The sequence below is a fragment of the Typopeltis vanoorti genome, chromosome 20 (genome assembly GCF_054136105.1).
Source record: "Typopeltis vanoorti isolate ZY-2024b chromosome 20, IOZ_Tvanoo_1.0, whole genome shotgun sequence".
NCBI classification, from domain to species: Eukaryota; Metazoa; Arthropoda; class Arachnida; order Uropygi; family Thelyphonidae; genus Typopeltis; species Typopeltis vanoorti.
Window position 1 is genome coordinate 81,904,875 of NC_143568.1, and position 21,290 is coordinate 81,926,164.

At 35.9% G+C, this 21,290-nt stretch overlaps 1 protein-coding gene across 4 annotated transcripts in view; it reads right to left on the bottom strand.

Moving 5' to 3' along the window:
• The window catches only part of LOC150095599 (trafficking protein particle complex subunit 13), a 200,329-nt gene that overhangs the window by 97,773 nt on the left and 81,266 nt on the right, over nt 1–21,290 (bottom strand). For all 4 annotated transcript variants that reach the window (XR_016550085.1, XR_016550084.1, XR_016550086.1 and 1 more), the window contains exon 7: nt 3,878–4,008. Coding sequence is in view for 1 of the 4 variants with exons in the window: in XM_090410598.1 (XP_090266724.1) it covers nt 3,878–4,008 (131 nt within the window). In the remaining 3 variants the exon portion in view is untranslated. The remainder of the gene's footprint in view (nt 1–3,877; nt 4,009–21,290) is intronic.

Below are 21,290 nucleotides of genomic sequence, written 5' to 3' on the forward strand. Positions count from 1 at the left end.
GGGCTCGCATCATCGAGCAAAAAAAAAAAAAGAGCCATATTTCACACAAAAACTTTTATTTACACTTGGGAGGTCGAATCTGATCTGACAGATACATGCTGATTGTTAACATGAATATTCTTTCTTTAACCTATCTATTGTATAGGTTGAAGGTCATGAGTAGCTGTGCATTCATATGTTACGAGTGATATTCCGCACTTTTGTTTACTGTCAGTTTAGTTTAACACATGTTATGTAAAGGTTTATGATGTTTGATAGTAAATGTTATCTGAGAGATATCGCGACCTCTGATGTCAATATAGTATAATTTAGGTGTTTTTTTTTTATTCTTCATTCACTAATTTCTAGATTGTAACTGAAAATAAATAAACCATCATGTATTACTGAAACAGAGAGCCAAAGGCTTATTTTTATCATACATATCCTCAAGGAGATGTGCTTTACATTTATGGAAAATACTGAGGACAGTGGTCTGTAGCTTAACCCACCTTTGCAAAGAGTTGCCCAACGTTGCACTACTGATGCTTGTTCCACCGACACTTTTAGTTTCTATATATATATATTTGGCACGGAACTCTTGTAGTTTCTATATTCAGCTATGAAATAATGTTGGATTCAGTATTCATTTAATTTGTGCCATCATGAATTATATTTGCAGTGTCTGTTCTTTTTTTTTTGCATTTTAGCACATACTAGTAATGAATGTATCTCTCAGATATACCTCGTCCTACGCTGCAAAATTACGACCTTGACCTCCCAAGTGTTAATACAGCTTGCGTACAAATTCCAATCAAAAAATATGAAAGGACAATCAACCTCTAAAGGCTATCATTTTTAAACAAAAATTTCATGATCTAAACAAGAAATATTTGCACACAATCAACTGTGTTAATTTATCTTACATAAGAAAAACATTTTTTAACTATAATAAGAATGAAATGTTTTATAATCTTGTATAAAACATTTGATTGGCTACTGGTTTTAACATATGATTGGTTACCAGAAGGGAGAAGGGTAAAGACAGCGCATGCACTTATATTATTTTCAAACTTGGGTGCATTCGTTATAGAATAGTTGAAACAATAATTCCAAATAATCTATACACTGCCGAATAGACTAATTTTTATTAGGTTACCATATGAGTTTGTCGCTTAATATGTTTCAAAAAAAATTTTTTTTTGAAAAAACAATAATTCCAAATAATCTATACACTGCTGAATAGACTAATTTTTGTTAGGTTAATGTATGAGTTTGTCGCTTAATATGTTTCAAAAAAAAATTTTTTTTTGGAAAAAATAAAAAAGGAAACAAGAACAAGGGGCTCACAAATTTGAGTAAAATTTAACAAAAGCACGAGCCCCTGCGAGCCCCTTATAGCTCACCACTGGGTACAACTCATAAGTCGAAAATGCTAACTTAAATAATGTTAAAGCTTCTGATCTTGTTGTATAGTGAATTTTGGTGAAGTGTGGTAATCTCCTCTCTAATATCACATATCCTACCAACTAATAAGCATCAACTACCATCCTGGAGGAACAACTATCTAAGAATAAGCACATCAGCACATAGACAGTGGTCAAGATGTATGGCAAAATTCCTCAGAAGAAAAGTGAAGTCTTGTACCAAGAACCATGAATTTTGCCATTTAATTTAACACTATCACTTTATTTATGAGAAACTTGAGCGGTAAAAACAATGTTGAACTCTAAAACAAACTTCAAAATTTTCCTTCTCTCATTTCTTCAATGGTAGAGAGGATAGAAGAACAACAAAAGAAAGAAAGAAATTTTCTTTCTTTCTCATTCTTCCACTTGCTTAGACATGGCATTGTGGTATTTTATATAGGTTTTGTAATATCTTGTGTGTGTAAGATGATAGTGGACAGAGTTGAAGTTCAAAGGGCAAATTGCAAACGTTGGCAAAATAGCTCAAAAGATTACTTGGATGTTGAATAATACACTAACAAGTAGAGATGAAGAGCGGTTACTTTCCCTCTTTATAGTAAGGGTATGATACTACCAGATCTTGACTACTGTACACAGATATGGTCAGTCACCTGAGTTTCTTGGAGGTATGAGGAGGCAGTGGAGAGAGTCCAGAGCCAGGCAACCAAGACGGTGGCATGTCTAGATGCTATCTATGAGGATGGATTTAACGTATGTACGTCACAAAGTTTTGCTGATAGGCAGAAAAGAGGGGATATCATAATAGTTACTAAAGAGGTTCTATATGATTGGTATAAAAGACATTATATATAATAAAACACAGTCTCTATGGATACTACACAATTATCTATCTCACAAAAGAAATTTTTCAATACATGATGAGTAGGAAGAGAACTATGGGTCACCAGTGAAAGTTGTTCAAGACATGGTTAGTAAGGGGGTGAAAACTAGATTTTATGCTTGGAGAGAGAGAGGGGGGGGAGGTGAATGCCTGTAATAGATTGTCAGAAGTATTGTGAGTGTGCTAACAGTGAAGGAATTTAAGGATAGGTATGATAAGTAATGTGTAAATAACAGTTTATATTTCATGCGATAAGTTTTCTTTCTGTGGTCGTGCCAATAATAATGATAATAATAACAGTGTTTATGTTATTATATTCCTGAAAATAATCTCAACATGGAGGTTGAAATGAATCATTTTAACTTTAAATAAAGGTAAGTTTCTCTTTTGATACAAGTTAATTCCACAAATTTGTCATAATCTTTGTGAAGTTTTGTGCATGATAGGTTTCCAAATAACTGTATCTTGCAATGGACCAGCAACTGCCTGACTTGATAACTAACTATTGAACAGAATTTTTGCAAAGAAACTGACATCTTCCTGAGGTGCACTGTTTATGGTGACAAAACACGGTTCTAGTACTCCAAGTAAAAAAAAAGCATCTGAAATGTAAACACAAAACATCCTTTCTCGTGAAAACATTAAAATCATAACAACCAGAGAGAGAAAAATATTCTCATACTTTCTGGAACTGAATCCTTCAACATTATTAGGAAAGAGTAAAATGAGTAAAATGCTAAGGACTGCTGTCACAAAATGTAAATATGGATACAAAATGTATCCATAATGCAGATTACATCATAGAAGAACAGTTTAGTAGTCATTACACTTTTTAAGATCCTACTGCAGCCTCCATACAGTTCACCCACTTGAGCCACATGAAAACACCGTCTCCTTTACTTTTTCATCGCTGGCAAACAGTTATTTTCCAATTATTTAAAAGTAAAGAGCAATGCTTATGTATCTTGCTGCTTGGTCAAAAAGTTTTTAAACAGAGAGCATATACTGTGGCCTGGTTGGATGAGTGGTTAGCAGATTCAATCTCCAACCAGCAAGCTCAGAGTTTGAATCCCACCATGGGCCATTCATTTCCTGGTGTGAGACCACTGTTCCACATATTGGAAGCCTGAAGTGGCTTGAAAAAGTTAAATTTTTGGTCTCAAGAGCAGGGTTTCTGGACTGTGTAAAAAACTAAGAAAAAAAATACAAAAAATATATATAAAATTAATACAAGTTGGAAAAAAAAATCTTTAGCTTACCCACAGTATGAATATGCTATAGGTTTACAAGATTCTTTCATCAGTTGAAGCCACATCAAACAAAGTATGCAGTGACATTGTTTATACAATACAAATATATTGTATTGTATAAACAAATGATCAAATAAAATGAAAATTCAAGAATGAGGTGGATGTGTGAATATATCATTGAAGTGTTAGGTGGTGAAATGCATTTGAAACGTAACTTTACATAAAATAATTACTATAATAAATTAATAAATAATAATTAATATAAATAAATAATACCAAAATAATAGTTCAAAATTGTAAATATTTTTAATGCAAAAAAATTCAGGATAAAAAATTAATACCTATTTTTGTTTTCTACTGTATTTAACTGTCTTGCAATAAAATGGGCTGATGGCTCAAGAGAAACCTTTTCAAGACACATTGGAGATGATGTGATGTTCTGTAGTTGAGCCTCTAGATATACTTCATCTGACTGCAGTATTTAAGTTCAATGCACAATATTATGCAATTGGCAATTCAAATCATTATACATATTAATGCCTTTATTAACTATACTTATTTAAAACTGAATTCCAAAATATCTACAGCTTAACTAGAGTGCATATTTCATATTTCAATAAGTTACTTTTTCTGCATTATAACATGAAAATGAGGGTTTGCACAAAGCTGTTAACATGAAGTTCTTTGCCAATTATTGCTAAGAAAAGACCAGAACTTATTTTATGAGACTTTTTTTTGAGAATGGCTGTTTTCATAAATAAGAGTTGCAGCCAAAAAAGAATAGGAGATTGTGTGTGCGTGCGCAGGGGGGGGGACTGTTTGAAGCAGTCTCATGTGAGATTATGACCAGAGATAAAATATACAGTTGGTTTTTGCTATAGGCCAGTGAGTTCTATGGATGATCTGGAAGATATGCATTGTCAAATTAGTGCAATGAGTACAGATCGAGTGATTATTACAGGGGGACATCAACTATGGAGATATAGACTGGAAGGAAGAAAGATCACATGGCAGGCAGGAAATGGAATTTAACGATGAGAAAATTACTTGAGGCAGCATGTGATGGAGGGTACTGGGGGGGGGGGTGAGTACTGGACCTGATCATAGGATCAGAAGAGTTATCCATAACTAAGGTGTCCAAACATTGACTCCAATTGGTGAAAGTGACCATGCGGTCTTGACTTTGGAGATTGTAAAACATGAGTAATATTTTCAGTCAAATATGGGGAATTATAAGGCATGTGATTATGACAAGCTTAGGAGGAAGCTTAAATTTGTGCCATGGCATTAAACACTGCAACGGAAGAATGTTGGCAGTGAATGGGAGAGAGTTAAGGATCATCTAGAGCAGTGTTTCCCAACTTGTGGTCTGCGACGATGGGACAGGTGGCTCGCAGACAGACTTAAATTAATTAAATAAATATATATTTCTTAGTTCTCCATACAAATTAAAATTGGAGTAAGTAAAAAGAAGAAAAAAGAATCAGAATGTTCAAAGAAGGATGCAATAAAGCTATACTGTTGTTCACTTCACCTCTCTTTTATTACTCGTCATTCTGGCACTACAGTAATTTGTAGTGGCAGAATGACGAATAATAAGAGGGGCGAAGTGAGCAACAATATAGTTTTATTGCTTCCACCTTCCCTTGCTGTTTTGTCAGATTTGAAGTGAACATGTGTTATCCACATTTCAACCAATTGTTGTTGTTTATTGATTTTTATTACTGAAGGTTTTCCTCCTTCAACCAAGGCTCAGTATACCTTCATAAGTGCTAAATGATACTTGGACAAAGTGTGTCATGAGTTAACCCCAGTATTTATATATTTTATTTATATATATTTTTGGAAACTTTTTTAATAATGGAAAAGTGGCTTAGAACTAAGACCTTGAAAAGAAGAACAAATGAAACAGGTGATACTAACCCTAATTGTGATACACATGTTGTAACAGCAAATAAATCTGATACTATTAAAGTAGAAGAAACAAGCAGTTCAAAGAAAAAATACAGTAGGAAATATAACAGTTCATATTTGGAATTTGGTTTACTTGGTGTGGAGATGAAAGTGAACAGAAACCTCAATGTGTTTTGTGTTATGAAGTGTTGTCGAACGACGAATGCATGAAACCTGCAAAACTCTGACATTTAACAAAACATTGTGATGTGAAAAATAAGCAAATTGAAAAAAAAAAAGCCAATTTCAGTGATGCTTAGCGAATTAAATCACGGGAAAGATGTAGTTTCGGACATGGGTTCGATTAATAGCAAGGCACTGGAAGCATCTATCTCTTGAGTTTGCGCATAGCAAAAACAGGGAAAGCTCATTCTATCAGTGAAAATTTACTACTTCCAGCTATAAAAGATATGGGAAAAACTATGTTTGGCAACAAGTTACTAAAAGATGTTGATTTGATTCCTCTTTCAAATGACACTGTCGGTCACAGAATTAATGATATGGCAGGTGACATAGAATCTCAGTTAATCGAAAGAATTAAGAAGAGCTCTTATTATGCGTTACAAATAGACGAGACTACTAATGTTACAGATGATGCACAGTTAATATGCTATGTAAGATATGTGCATGATAACAACATTCATAATGATATTCTGTTTTGTAGAACTTTGTCATCCCAAACAACTGGAGAAATATTTCACACTCTCAATAATTACATAATACACAAAGGGATCCAGTGGGAAAAAATATATAGGCTTCTGTTCATATGGAGCTCATGCCCTTACAGGTAGGCATAGTTGGGGGTTGTTTCTATGGTCAAGGACGTGGCTCTGAATATGAATTGGGTATATTATTCCATACATAGGGAAAAGTGGCCTTCAAAGGCATGCCACCAGAATTTAAAACAGTGCTATACAATGCTGTAAAGCTAGTTAATTTTATTGAAGCTCAACCGCTAAATAACAGGTTATTTTCAGTATTCAGCGATGAAATGAACAGTGAATATATACAACTTTTGCTTCATTCTGAAATTCTCTGGACTTCTAGGGGCAAAGTACTAACAAGCTTATTTCAATTAAGGCATGAAGTTTTGTTTGTAAATGAACGTAATTCTAATTTTGCATCGCTCCTTGCTGACAAAGCATGGTTATCAACACTATCCCATCTTTCAGACATGTTTTTTCAAAATTAAATGAACTAAATCCCCCCCTTCAGGAAAATTCTTTAACTGTTCTTGATGCCTATGGCAAAATAAAGGCATTCAAGAACAAAGAAAAAAAATTGGTGTTGTGCATTAGTTATGTAAAAGACAGATAATTTGCACCTTTTCCAACATTGGAATCCTTTTTAGTGGAAAATGATCTTTTTTGTTGATTTTGAGTTTCTGGAAAAGGTTAGTCACCAACTCAAAACTCTGAAACAGAATTTTGAAACATATTTTCCGAATAATTTTATAAGAAATTTCTGTGGGTTTGAGATCTATTTCAGGTTTATAGTCACGAGAACGACCTTTCGTTATCGAAAAAAAGAAGAGTTAATTGTGCTTTCAATTGACAGTGGAGTTAAAATGTAATTCTGTGATCTTGGTTTGACTCGATTCTGGATCTTGTCTTCAGTGAGAAGTGAATTTTCCAAATTATAATTTGGGAAATTCACTTGATTCCCCCACATACAAATTAGCCAAAGCGCTCACACACTGTACTGGCAACACACCATCACACATAAAAAACTCAGCCCACTTCAAAGCCAGAATAGAAAACCTCTCACTCCAACACACTGACATAATGGTCAGTTTTGCCGTCGCCTCCCTATTCACTAATGTTCTACTCAAGGAAACCCTAGACCTCATCCAAACCAAGTTTCCTCCCGATATTTCAGCCCTATTTCAGTTCACAATGAACTCAGGCTATTTCGTTTGGCAAGGAAAATTCTACAAACAGATAGAGGGGACATCCATGGGTTCACCACTTTCCCCACCCTTGGCCAACTTCTTTATGGAGACCTCTGAAGAGAAAGCCATAAATTCTGCCCCACAAAAAACCCACTATTTGGCTTCGTTACGTGGATGTGTTCGCTATTTGACCACATGGCTTAGATACACTCCACTCCTTCCTAACACACCTAAACAACCAACACCCCAGAGTCCAGTTCCCTTACAAAAAGAGGAAAACAACACCCTCCCCTTCCTAGACACTCTAATCACTTGCCAGCCTGATGGATCTTTGGTTTTCTCTGTTTATAGAAAACCCACCCATACAGGCAGATACATTCACCAGCAATCCCCCCCCCCTCACAACAATATGGGGTTATAAAACTACTATTTAACAGGGCAAAATTAATCTGCTCAGATCACGATGCCCTAACCACTGAACTAAACCACATCCTCAACACTTTCTTAGCCAATGGCTACAATCCCCAAAAAATCAAAAAAATACTAAAACCAGTAAACCACAACCCCCCCCCCTCCCCCTAACACACAATAAAGATTACACTAAATCTATCACCATCCCCTACATCCAGGACACCTCTGAGAAAATAGCCAATATCCTCAAAAAATATTACCTGACTTCTTGTTACAGACCATATAAAAAGTTGGCATCCCTTATCTGCTCTACCAAAGACCAACCACTCTCCCTAGACCTACCTGGTGTATACCAGGTCCCTTGCAGCTGCAAATTGTCCTACTTTGGTCAAACAGGCAGGACAGCAAATATCAGAATTTCAGAACACAAAGACTACATCCGGTTTCACCAGTACAGCCACTCTGGGCTGGCAGACCATGCCTTAGATACCCGCCATAGAATTCGTTGGAAGAAAACTAAAATAACAAACAAGAATAATTCCATGAATAATCTTTCGTACCAAGTACAAAAGATTATTCATGGAATCATCAGCAGCTCTAAAAAACGTTCCAAACCTCAACAAATTTGGGTGCGTGAAACTACCCCAAATTTGGGAAGTCTACATTATGAGAACTTCAGCCCAACAGCCAAGACAAACCAATTAGCCCACTAGGGGGCACCATTAGGACTTTAGGAACAATATTAGTTTCTTGCCTCCTTCTTCATTTGCTTTTGTTAGTGCCTGCATGCACATACCATATTTGTATGTTCCTGAAGATGGCACCGTGACGTTGCCAAAATATTGAAGGTATTCATTAAAGTTTGCTTTAATTAATATCCGTTATATGCGTTGTTATTTCCTTAAGCTAATTGCCAGTTATAACACGATTAGTACAAATCACACGCGTACGGTATATATGGCATACGGTCACTGGTGGGAAAATGCACCCAACACCTGGATGGCACTTTGCGACTGACATCGTGAGTTGGACTGTTTATAGATATCGGGAAGGACCTCATATAACAGGATGTCTTAAATTTTTTTTGCTAGTCATGGAAAACTTCTGGGAAATAAGGCAATTCGTATCGGCCGGAAGAGTGTGAGTGAGAGAGAGAGAAAGAGAGAGAGAGTGAGTGTGTGTGTGGGGAGGGGGGCATTAATGGCTTTGGGATGTTCTGAGTAAAATTTTTGGATATATGCAGGGGATGGTTTGGACAGGACAAGGAATGTCATCCATGATGGAATCCATGAATGTCAAGTTCGTATTCAGTATTATGATGACTGAAGTAAGATAAGAACAACATTTTTTCCTCGTCTCACAACACACTTAGCGAATGGAACAGTTTACATGTCGCAGGTCGAATCAGAGAGTGCGTGAAGATAAAAGTTATTGTGGAGCCAGCTTCATGAGTATGGGCAGATGAATGGGGATTAAAGATAAACGTCGTTGTGGGCAGATGAATGAAGGCATCAGTGGGACAGCACTGACATTCCCCATGGTACCAACAGCGCTAAAATAGTTGTTGTGGGGTAAGCTTAATGAGTGTGGGCAGACAGGTGAATGGGGATAACATATAAAATATAAAAGTTGCTGTGGGTAGATGGATGGGTGTGACAGCGGGACGGAGTTGACATACACATTCCCCACAGCTAATCAGAAACTGAGACCTTTATTTGTTTAATAAAAATTAAAACTTTGTTCAGTGATGACACACTATAATCGTTTACTTCCAACTTAATTATGTTTCCATATGTATTCAAAACATGCTTTTAGATTTATTATGTTATGAAAGGCACAGTTTTTCCAAAATGTTCGTAATCCCTACATACATTTAAAAAAAAATGACATAACTTAGTAGTCCATAGAATTGTTTTAGGCATTTTACTGGTCCTTGGGCTTAGAAAGGTTGAGAAACATTATTCTAGAGGAAGCAATATTAAGTTGTATATTAAGGTAAGGAGGGTTAATCAAGTAGGAATTAGATGGATGAGGATACACCCTCTGCCCAAAAATAAACTGAACTTTTGATAGAAAATAAAACACAGGCCAATTATAATTATTCAAATCATTTATTTCAATCAATATACTCTCCCTCAGCTTCAATACAGAGTTTGGCATGGTCAATTAATTCATTAAGAGGTTTTTATATCGGTTTTTGGGATACTGTTGAGGGTCATGGTTACTGCCGTTTGGGGGTTTTCAAACGGCAGTAAAGGAAAGGAAATGCCGATGAAAGGAAAGCGTATCACTTTCCTTTCATCGGCAAATGAATTCGGGGGGGAGAGAAAGAAGTCACAGGATGCTAAATCAGGTGAATATGGCAAGTGATCCAACACAAAAACATAGATTTTGCTCAAAAACTGTCTCACAATGTTCGAACGATGAGATAGTGCATTATCTTTCTAAAGTGACCAGCTGCCTGCATCACAATATTCATACCGTACGCGATGAATTCTTGCTATCAATCGCATCAAAACTTCAAGATAAAACACCCCATTGACCGTTTGGCCAGGCAGAATGAATTCTTTGTGAATAATGCCCTTGGAATCGTAGAAACAAATCATTTGCTTTTACGATTGTCTTTACTTTTGACTTCTCCAAGTGACTTTTTTTCGGATGCCCCTCTTCTGCTGGTCACCACTCAGCACTCTGGCACTTTATTTCCGTCTCATACTCAAAACACCACGTTTCGTCACCAGTAACGATCATTTCAAGGAAGTCTGAGTCCTTATGAGCAGTTTTAATGAGGTCCTTGCAGTGTTCAATTTGATACATTTTTTTGGTCATCGGTCAACTCGTGCGGAACAAATCGCGAATTCAATTTACGAAGGCCCAAACTCTCAGTCAAAATGTTGTGCACAGTTGATTTTGGAATCCCAATTCATCTTCAATCAATCTCAAGGATGATTTTGAGTTTTCTTTGATGAAATCGTGCACTTTTTGGATGTTAACTTCGCTCAGCCCAGTTTTTGGATGGCTCGGCTTTTCGTCGTCCTCAAGCGTCACACGACCACTTTGAAATCGCTTAAACCACCCGTAAACTTGAGTACGGGTTAAGAATTCATCACCGTATGCTTTTTGAAGCATTTGATGCGTTTCGGTAAAACTTACCAAGTTTAACACAAAAGTCAATCGGAACTTTGAAACTCATTTTCCGACTGTTCGTCAAAAGTTACTGTCACTCTTGGCACTATAACTGGGTTTCTAATGAAACAAATTCATAAACAGTTGACACAACACTAACGAAGGTTGCTGCTTCCGACAACAAAAAGATACAACAGGTGGCGCCACTAGTCTCTTCTATTTTCGAAAAGTTCGGTTTCTTTTTGGACAGAGGGTGTATCATTAAGCATGAGCTGCAGAAGAAAAATAATAAGAAGGGAAAGGTGACCAGCATGAGAAGGAAGGCAAAATCATATCATGAGAAGAATCTAGCCAAGAAGGCCAAAGGAATTCCCAAAGCGTTTTTTCGTTATATGGCAAGTAAGAGGAAGAATGACTATGAAAGATTAACCTTAATGAGTGATAATGGTCACGAGGAGACAGAAGCTTCTGTCTCCTCGTGACCATTATCATTACATATTACTGAGTGACAATTTTGCGAAGGTATATCATCCTAAAAAGGCTTTAACCTATGTGACCGCCAGTAATGTGGGAACAGATGTGGATGAATTGGAGGTTCTTAGAATATTGCAGAATCTCAATGTAAATACAGCTGTGAGATTGGATGGGATATCAGCTTGGGTTTTGCAAGAATGTGCAAGGGAACTGGCAATGCCTTTGACTAGGCTCTTTAATTTAAGTCTCAGCTCTAGTAGAGTTCCAAGGGAGTGGAAAAGAGGGCAAAATAATTCCTTTGTGTAAGGGAGATTCTAAGACTGATTGGTCTATAATTTGCAGTAGTAAATTATAGACCAATCAGTATCTCAGGCGTGATGGTAAAAGTACTAGAAAAATTGGCAAAAAAGAGAATTCAAGAATGGGCAGATAAAAATATGATACTGTATGAGGGTCAACATGGCTTTGTGAAGAGTCAGTCATTCCTTAGTAATTTACTAACTTTTTATAATCGAGTAACAGCTGAGTTGGATAAAGAAAATGGCAACGCAATGATTCTACTGGATTTAAATGGCATTTAGCAGAATACTACATGGAACCCTGTTACGCAAATTAGAACAAATGGGGATGGATATGACACTATTTAAATATATAATAGGGTGGCTGCTGGACAAATATCAAAAAGTAGTATATAGAGGGGCAGATTCGAGACAAAAACAGGTGACTAATGGTGTGCTGCAAGGTTTTGTGCTGGGATTATTGCTGTTTCATTTGTACATAAACGATATAGGCAACAACCTGAAAGGAAATATTCCGTTGTTTGCTGATGATGCGAAATTAGATAGGATAATAGTTAATCAAGGCGATTAACTATTGGAGAGCTTACAAGACTTAAACAGAACTTAAATAGGCTGTCAGTATGTACAAAATTTAATGGGAGTCAGTTTAATGTCAAGAAACGTAAAGTTATGCATTTTGAGATAAATAGATTACAGGCAGTGTATCACATTGATGGCACTCAACTCTAGGAAATAGATGAAGCTAGAGATTTAAGGGTGGTAGTAGACAGAGAGTTGTAGTTTAGAAGACATATTGCTAAGGTAGCCAATAAGATTACTTGACTAGTGAAGAACACATTAACAAATAGAGATAAGGAAATTGTTATTCCTCTTTATAAGGCCTTAATATGTGCACAACTGGCTTACTGTACTCAAGTCTGGTCTCCTAGGTTTCTTGGGGATGAGGAAATGGTGGAGAAGATTCAGAGACGAGTGACCAAGATGGTAAGTGGTCTGTAGAATGCACCCTATTAAGATTGAGGATGTGTGGATTACAGAAGTTGGCTGATAGGGAAAAAGAGAGGATATGATAGAAACATTTAAGTTGCTTAAAGGAGTTTATAGGATTGCAGGGGAAATCTTTCAACACTTAGCTGGAGCAGCCAGAACAAAGGGGTCATCCCTGGAAGTTAAATAAAGGTGTGGTTAATAGGGGTGTGAGTAGATTTTTTGCTTGGAGAGTTGTGAATGAGTGGAATGGGTTTCCAGACTCGATTGTGAGTGCTTTTTCTGTTAATGGGTTCAAGGAGAGATATGATAAATTGTGTGGATAGTTTGGGTCTCCCACAAAGAGTCTTCGGACTCCATGGAGGCACTGGTTCAATAATAATAATAAAGTATCAGTACTGTTATATTTCCTAGATAAGCCAGAGAGGAAAACACATTTTTAATCAAAATTCTCTCAATGCCAATTAAGTTTCAAAGCAGTTTGCTAATGACTTCATGCTGATGGGTAATTTCACCCATCAGCATATATAAATAAGATTTATTCAGTTATTTATTCAGATCAGTTCAGTTAAAAATAAGATTTATGCATATGGCCAGTTTTGCTGTTTTGAAAGAGTGGAAGAATCTGTATTTTTTCAGGACAGGATAAACTTTTCTAGCTAGAATGTTCCTTTCATTCTATACAGGATTCAAGCTGAGGACTTTCAAAATAATGGTCATATTTCTTGACTGTCATATAAGGCAGCGCTTCTTAAACTTTCTCCACTCGCGAACCTCTTTTCACCCGAGAAATTTTTACATGACCCCGGGTATATAGGTATACAAATTAAACATTTACTGATAATAAATGATAAAGAAATTTATTTTAAAACAATTCTTTGGTATACATATAATTTTACCATTTACATAAAGAATTACAAACAATAGCTCAAATCTGAATTAATTTTTGGTCGTTGCGCATTCAGAAACCTTTTACTGTTGCCAAGTTTTTGTGAGCCCCCCCCCACCTACATTCAGTTACATGACCCCATTTGGGGTCGCAACCGACAGTTTAAGAAGCTCTGATAGAAGGTACCATTTTTAAGCCTGCAGTCTACCATATTTGTGAAATAGCTGATTATGTTTGTGTTAACCAGTCAATGTGCCTCTTTGTGGGAAGAAAATCTCAGTCTCGCATTTATAAAAAAAAAAAAAAAAAAAAACCTTAATAAATAGTGTTAATAAATTAACACTTAATAGTCACAAGTTGGATAACTTGGATATCCTTCCCTGGCTGTTGCATGAAGATATTGAAAAGCAGAGCTCATTTCTTTTGTACAAAGCATTCTTCTTTTGTCTTTCAAAATATGTCATATCAGAGTCAGTCATTCAGATTAAAGCTAGTTTTGGTACTGAGAATAATCCATTTCTAAAAGGAGGTAAAAAAAAAAAAAGGAAGTGTAATTAATCATATGAATCAATTAATTTTACATTATTCTTAATAATGTAAAATTATTAATAATAACGGACTAAGGGTTAAGTCCGCTAAATCGCAAATCTTAAGAATAGTATTGAAAATAAAACATTTTCAATGGTACTGAAAGTGTTTTATTTTCAATACCAAATACCATTTACATTTTAATGTAATGTATTTACATTAAAATGTTGTTATTAATATATTTTAATAACAACATTTTAATGTAAATACCATTTTACTGAGGATTGGTCTTGAAAAAAAGCATGAAGTTTCAGTTGCTTTTCACTTTTATACTGTTTCTTAATAATTAATAATTGAAATTGCCGAAAATGTTCATAATAAGCAATCACCTCTGGATATGAAGATGCATGTTATGAATGAGATGATGTCCATAACCACCTATAGTTTTGGACCAGCTGGAACCGCTTCTTCTTCTTCTTCCTTGTTGTCAACCTCCTGATCGCCCCGTAGAACATCTTCAGCAATCTCTTCCTGGCTGAGAATTTGGTAGCCTGGGTCGCCCTCATCAATGTCATTCTCACTGGCATTATCACCAGCTCACATCAGTTTCACAGAAATCAGAGGTTTCAAAACCTCTGAAATCGTATTCTGGTTCACTCCCTTTCAGTAATTTGGTCCAACCATTAGCCAATATTGTAGTTTTATTTCCTTCCAAACAGCAGAAAAATTAAGATGGCAGACTTAATGTTGTATGCGTGCAAATTTTGAAGTGTCCTGACTCCTCTTGTATCTTTTTTGGGATCATTTTTGTTCTCCAAAATAACTTAACTTCTTCAAGAAACTTCTTCTTCTTATACAACCTCTTGCAGGCAAATGACTCCCTAGTCTGTAGGCTGTATTACAGAAGTGGTGTTTGGAGGAAGGAAGATACATTTTATTCTTCCATTCCTGCTAACCAATTTCTCAGCATTAGGATGGGCTGATGCATTATCAAGAAGTAAAACAGCTTTTACATCTTCAGGAGAGATCTGCATGACCTCTTCTTGGTAGTTTTGCACTTCAGGTATGAAGTGATTGAAAAACCAGTCGGAAAAAATGTCACTTGTAAACCAGGCATTCCTTGAGCTGGAATAGATGGCAGGCAACTGGTTTATAACATTCTTCAAAGCACGAGGCTTTTGTGCTCTTCCGACTACCATTGGCTTGAGGCAATACGTGCCATTGTCATTAGCACAAAGTAGGGCTAAAATACGCTCCCTGTTTAATTTGTGGCCAGGCGTGCTAATCTCATTTTTGTTCGCGAATGTATTTTCGGGAATAGTACGATAGAACAGGCAGGTTTCATCGGCATTGTAAACTTGAGACAAAATAAGACCCTCAGATTCAATGACTTAATTGATGTATTTTTCTGAAGGGCTCAACTTGTTCAATATCAGCTCTCAGTGCTTCACCACGTTTACCTATACGTAATGCCATGACGTTTACAAATGTGCCAAAGCCACCCATCACTTGCCTGGAACTGTATGTCCATGTGCTGCGCCAGTTTTTCAGCAGCCAACCTTAGTTCAACATCACAAACAACAACACCACTAGACCACTGTCGAAGAACTACTAGTAAACTTCTAAATTCTTATGCTTGGCCAACTTCATATGTTCCTTATCTGCCACAGTGAAATCACTTTTGAAGGTTTCGATGCTATATTTTAGCAAAAACTGAGTAATTTTGCCTTTATTTTTACATATGTCCAAAACTGTTTGCTTTTTTTACCCCGTAAAGTTCACAAACATGAGCAACAGATGCACCACTTTCCAACTTACTTATTAACTCAAGTTTTTGTGCTATCATCAAGTTTACTCGTTTTCTTTTAACCCCAGACATATTAACTGATATTAATAATGATTAATAACAGTTTAACTACAAATTACTCCACACTATGTGTTCTGCGCTAGCAAACGCTATGCCACCGATACTATCGAACCAAAGCACATGCATGTGTGCAAACTATTACGAGTACACACAAAATATCATAAATATACATGAATGTACCCGAAGATGCAAATTATAAACACTGTCAATCGCTTCCGATTAACCATTGTATTATTTTTTTTTATTAATTATTTCATTATCTGTATTTATTCATTAAATTATGTCCATTAAATCCAAAGTCCGTTAAATCGAGATTTTACTGAATTAAAAAAAAATAAAACAGCAGATATGTTTTTTTTTGAGTGAGCAGATATTTTGAAAAGCAGAGGGAAAGCAAAACGGTGTCACTGTTTTTGGCAGAGATAAAAGAGGGGCAGGGTGCCAGTGCACAAGAGTAATGCAGAGGGAAAAGATGTTTCCAATTACAGATGGACTAGTATGCATATCTGCAATTGAAATTAAGATATTGTGGAGACCAGTTACGACTAAAACACAGAAAGGAGCCTATTGACATTTCAGTGCTGATTTATGACAATTCAATATATGCTTGTAAAAAAGACATCTTACTATGCTTTACTTTATAAAACTTGCAATGAATATGGCTGGATAATGAACAATCATATACTAATATTTAAGATAACAGGCAAATTGCAAGCAATGGAGGGATGGTAAAATATTAGTCAGATGGATAAGATATTATCCAAAATATGCAAGCAGTGTGTATTTTGGGGAAGAGTGGGGCAAGAGCAATATCCCAAAAAAGGAAAGTAACCCATGATATTTCCCACAGATTGACAGAAAATATTCAGCATGTTTTTACATCAGTTGTTTCTCTTCGACTTTTCATCAGTTGTTTGCTGATGTAAAGTTGAAGAGAATTAGAAAGACTGATGATAATGTCAAGTCCTTTCAGAAGGACTTAAATAGTCTTTTAGTCTAAGATCTACATGTAAAGTTGTCATTTTAATAAATGCAAGGCTTAACAATTTAGAGTGCAATAGTGTAATAAACATTGCATACTGTACTAATGGAAATGGGCTCCAAGAGATAGATGAGATTCAGGAATTGGGGGGGAGGGGTTATAGTCAAGACCTACACTACAAGAGTTGCAAAAGTTACACAGTACGTTGCTGCTATGATGAGAGTGCTGACAAGCAAAGATAAGGAGTCAGATTACTGCACACATAAATTTGGTCATTTGGTTTCCAGCATGACAAGAAAACTCTAGAAAGGCCTAGAGACAATTAGTTACTATCTGAAATGTTAACATGATTCCTTCCATAAAATGGACAGTACGTGAGCATTTGTAATATTTGACATTCCATGCTAAAGACTGCTAAACCCCTAAATTCCTCCTCTTTACCAAATACTCTAAACAATTCAATGTTTAGGATGTTTTCAATTTTCCTATCTATTTTATTCTTTCTATTGCTGTTTCATGGCAAAAATCAGACAATAATTTAATCACAGCAGTTAATAAATTGTTGTCTGATTTAATTTAAATTGGCTAAACATTCTTAAAGACTTGTATCCCTTTATCCTCTTAAATTTGATTAAGCAGATAACATTATCTGATTAGTATAAAAAACACTAAGTTGAATATCACCTATTTGAATATCAGGATTAATATCCCTACCAGTCATAATGTCTAATGATCAACCAAAACATGGATGTGAATGCAGGATACTGTTCAAATAATATGAATACAAAATGTAAGGAGGTTGATATATTTCCTCCGTCACAGCGAGATGGGTGGTTAATAGCTTTTCTTAACGTGAAGTTTATGAATAGCAGTTGAATTAGTGTACAACCTAGTCTTACACCTGATTTAACATCCAAACCATTTTCCACATATCTTTTGTTTCTAATTCTGCTGATCTACCTAGTATGGATGCTTTGTATTAAAGGCAAGGGGCCACTACATTTATATCTCCTCCTGAGATTTTTATTTAATAAGGTTAAACCACTTTATGGTAACTTGTTCTGGTAAAATACGTATAAGCTCTGTATTACTAAAATCTTGGTATTTCTAGCCTGGCTCCCACTGATGAGACCTCAATAAAGGTCGAAACCGGTCTGGGTAGTGGCCCCTTGCCTTTAATACAAAGCATCATACATCTCCTCAAGGAGATGTGCTTTGCATTAAGGGTAAATATTAAGATTAGTGATAAGAGCTTATTCTACTTTTACCATGAGTTGCCTTGGTCTTGCACTACGTGCAGGATCAGCTAGACTTGCAACACTTGCAGGTACAAACGTGACTTGTTTGTCTGTTTGCTTACTTGGGAAATGGAGTAAAACCAGGTTTAAAATAGCTTGGTATCTTTAACATTTATTATACCCAAGGTAAAATACTTTCTACATTTATATCTCCTCCTGAGATTTTTATTTAATAAGGTTAAACCACTTTATGGTAACTTGTTCTGGTAAAATACGTATAAGCTCTGTATTCATAAAATCTCGGTATTTCTAGCCTGGCTCCCACTGATGAGACCTCAATAAAGGTCGAAACCAGTCTGGGTAATGGCCCCTTGCCTTTAATACAAAGCATCATATATCTCCTCAAGGAGATGTGCTTTGCATTAAGGGTAAATATTAAGATTAGTGATCAGAGCTTATTCTACTTTTACCATGAGTTGCCTTGGTCTTGCACTACGTGCAGGATCAGATAGACTTGCAACACTTGCATGTGCAAACTTGACTTGTTTGTCTGTTTGCTTACTTGGGAAATGGAGTAAAACTAGGTTTAAAATAGCTTGGTATCTTTAACATATGTTATGGCTAATTTTTACCCTGTATAACTACAAGTGTTGAAGCAAATATGTTAACTACATATATCTGAGTGTGTTTATTAATCTTTGAAGGAAAAATCCCTGCATTTTATAAGTGCTACAAGACCATTTATTTATTTATTTATTTTTATTAATATTTTTTTCAAAGTTTTTTGCTTCTAACACTTAAATGCCTTAAATCATTTTTATGAAAAAAGTTCACGCAATTTCTTCTCTGAAATTATAAATAAATGTTGGAAATGTTTAATAACATAAAAGCACTCAATAAAAACCTTAGGTCTACACATATAACTATACTAGTGCATTTCTGAATTATAACTGACTCCCAACTATTGTCAGATTGATAGGCCCAGTAATGTCATATGACACATCAGCAACTAAGAAAACAATTGAAAAACATCAGTACAAAGAAATACTTTGGATGTGAAAATGAATACGTCTTTGTCATCTTTTCAACTTTTAATATCTATTAATGCATGATAAGTAACATGATAGAATATGCATGCAACTAGTCATATTCCATTACAACAAAGTCAGTGATAACAGGCATTTGTAATCACCAACATTTCCTAATAGATGCAATAAATAAGGTAAAATACAAAAAAAAATTATGACTTAAAATTGAATTGGCATTATATAAATAAACCTGATGATTATACTGAAACTCCTCTTCAGATTTTTTTTGCTTATCAACTAAAATTTTTTTAACTCATTACAGATAAGCAGATGAGCACATTTTTCAAGCCGTCAGCCTACCTGTAAATACCCTAAGCAGCATGTAATGGAAGGAACTCACAGTACAAGATCACTGAATCTGATAATAGCATATAAGAATCTATAGATTTGACTTACAAACTTCTGAAAGTATGCCTCCAAGTGTTGACACTAATCATGAAATCCTGACTTGAGAGGTGGCAATGCATATAAGAGAGAGAGAGGGGGGGGGGGCTCTAATTAAGGAGCATATGTAGAATTATAAAGCAGGTGATTATAATAAACTGTTTGAAACAGTGCAATGGCATGAGAAACTGCATGGTAAAGGAACCAGCAGAGTATGGGAAGTACTTCAAGGATGTTTGAATGCAACAATATTATTATTATTAAGACAGACACCTCAAGGCAGTCAGAGACTCATTGAGGGAGGCCACATACTACACACACCAGCTATCATACTTATTCTTGAATTCATTCACACTGCTTGCACTCGCAACATCCAATGACAATCCATTCCAATCATGCACCATCCTCTGAGAGAAAATTCTTGCCCTCATCCCCTTCTTAGCAGCCTTCATTCTCACCTTCCAAGGATGCCCTCTGGTCCATTTCCCACCCTCCATAAATTGAAAAATTCCATCAATTGAAATCCTGTATGACCCCCATTTCAAAAGTTTCCAAGTCTCAATCACATCACCCCCCCCCCCCTTTCTCCTGTTTGCCAGTGTCTCTGCAGTCCACAACTCCTCAATCTGTCTTCATAATCAGTATTCCACAATCCTGATATAATTTTTAACACTCTCCTTTGTACTCTCTCCAATATATCAGAATCACAACAGAAACCAGGAGACCAAACCTGTGCATAATAATCCAAGTGAGGTCTTATCAAGGCTTTGTAAAGAGGCAAAATGACATTCTTATCTTTACATGTGAATGTTCGTTTCAGCATTGCTTTATCTTTTGAGTTATATTTGCAATCTTTGCCACATGGCCCCTGAACTTCAACTTCCTATCTATTAACACTCCAAGATCCCTAGCCTCATCAGTTTCTTCTAGCATAATCCCACCAATATAATACGACGTTAGATATCTAATCATGCCGAAGTGAATGACTTAACATTTACTGACCTTGAACTGACACCCATTTTTCCATGATCATAATTCCAGCCTATTCAAATCATTCTGCAGGTACTGCATATCAGCAGCATTCCTGATTACCATACCTATCTTTGCATCATCAGCAAATAAGTGTATGTTGCTTGTCAAATCCTTCCCAATATCATTAATGTATACAGATTGAATAGCAGTGGACCAAGCACTGATCCTCGTGATACACCACTGGTTACCTTAAATATTGCAGACTCACATCCCCCATATACCACTTTTTGATATCTGTCAGTCAGCCATCCTCTTATCCATGCTAATATTCTATAACACAAACCCATTTTCTCCAATTTATGCAACAGTCTACCATCCAAAAGTATTATTGTGTATCCATTTCCTTGTCTAGTTCAATGGTAACATTGTTATAAAATGTGAGCAAGTTGCTAAAACATGACCTTCCCCTAGTAAACCCATGTTGTTCATTGCAAAGTAGAGATTCATTGTCAACCCATTTCTGAATGCAAACCCTAACTAATTTTTCCAAAATCTTCACCACTATCCTGAGACACTAATCGGTTGATACTTGGATACATCGGTCTTTGCACCACCCTTGTGAAATGGAATTACCATACATTCCTTCCATTATTGTGGAATCTTCC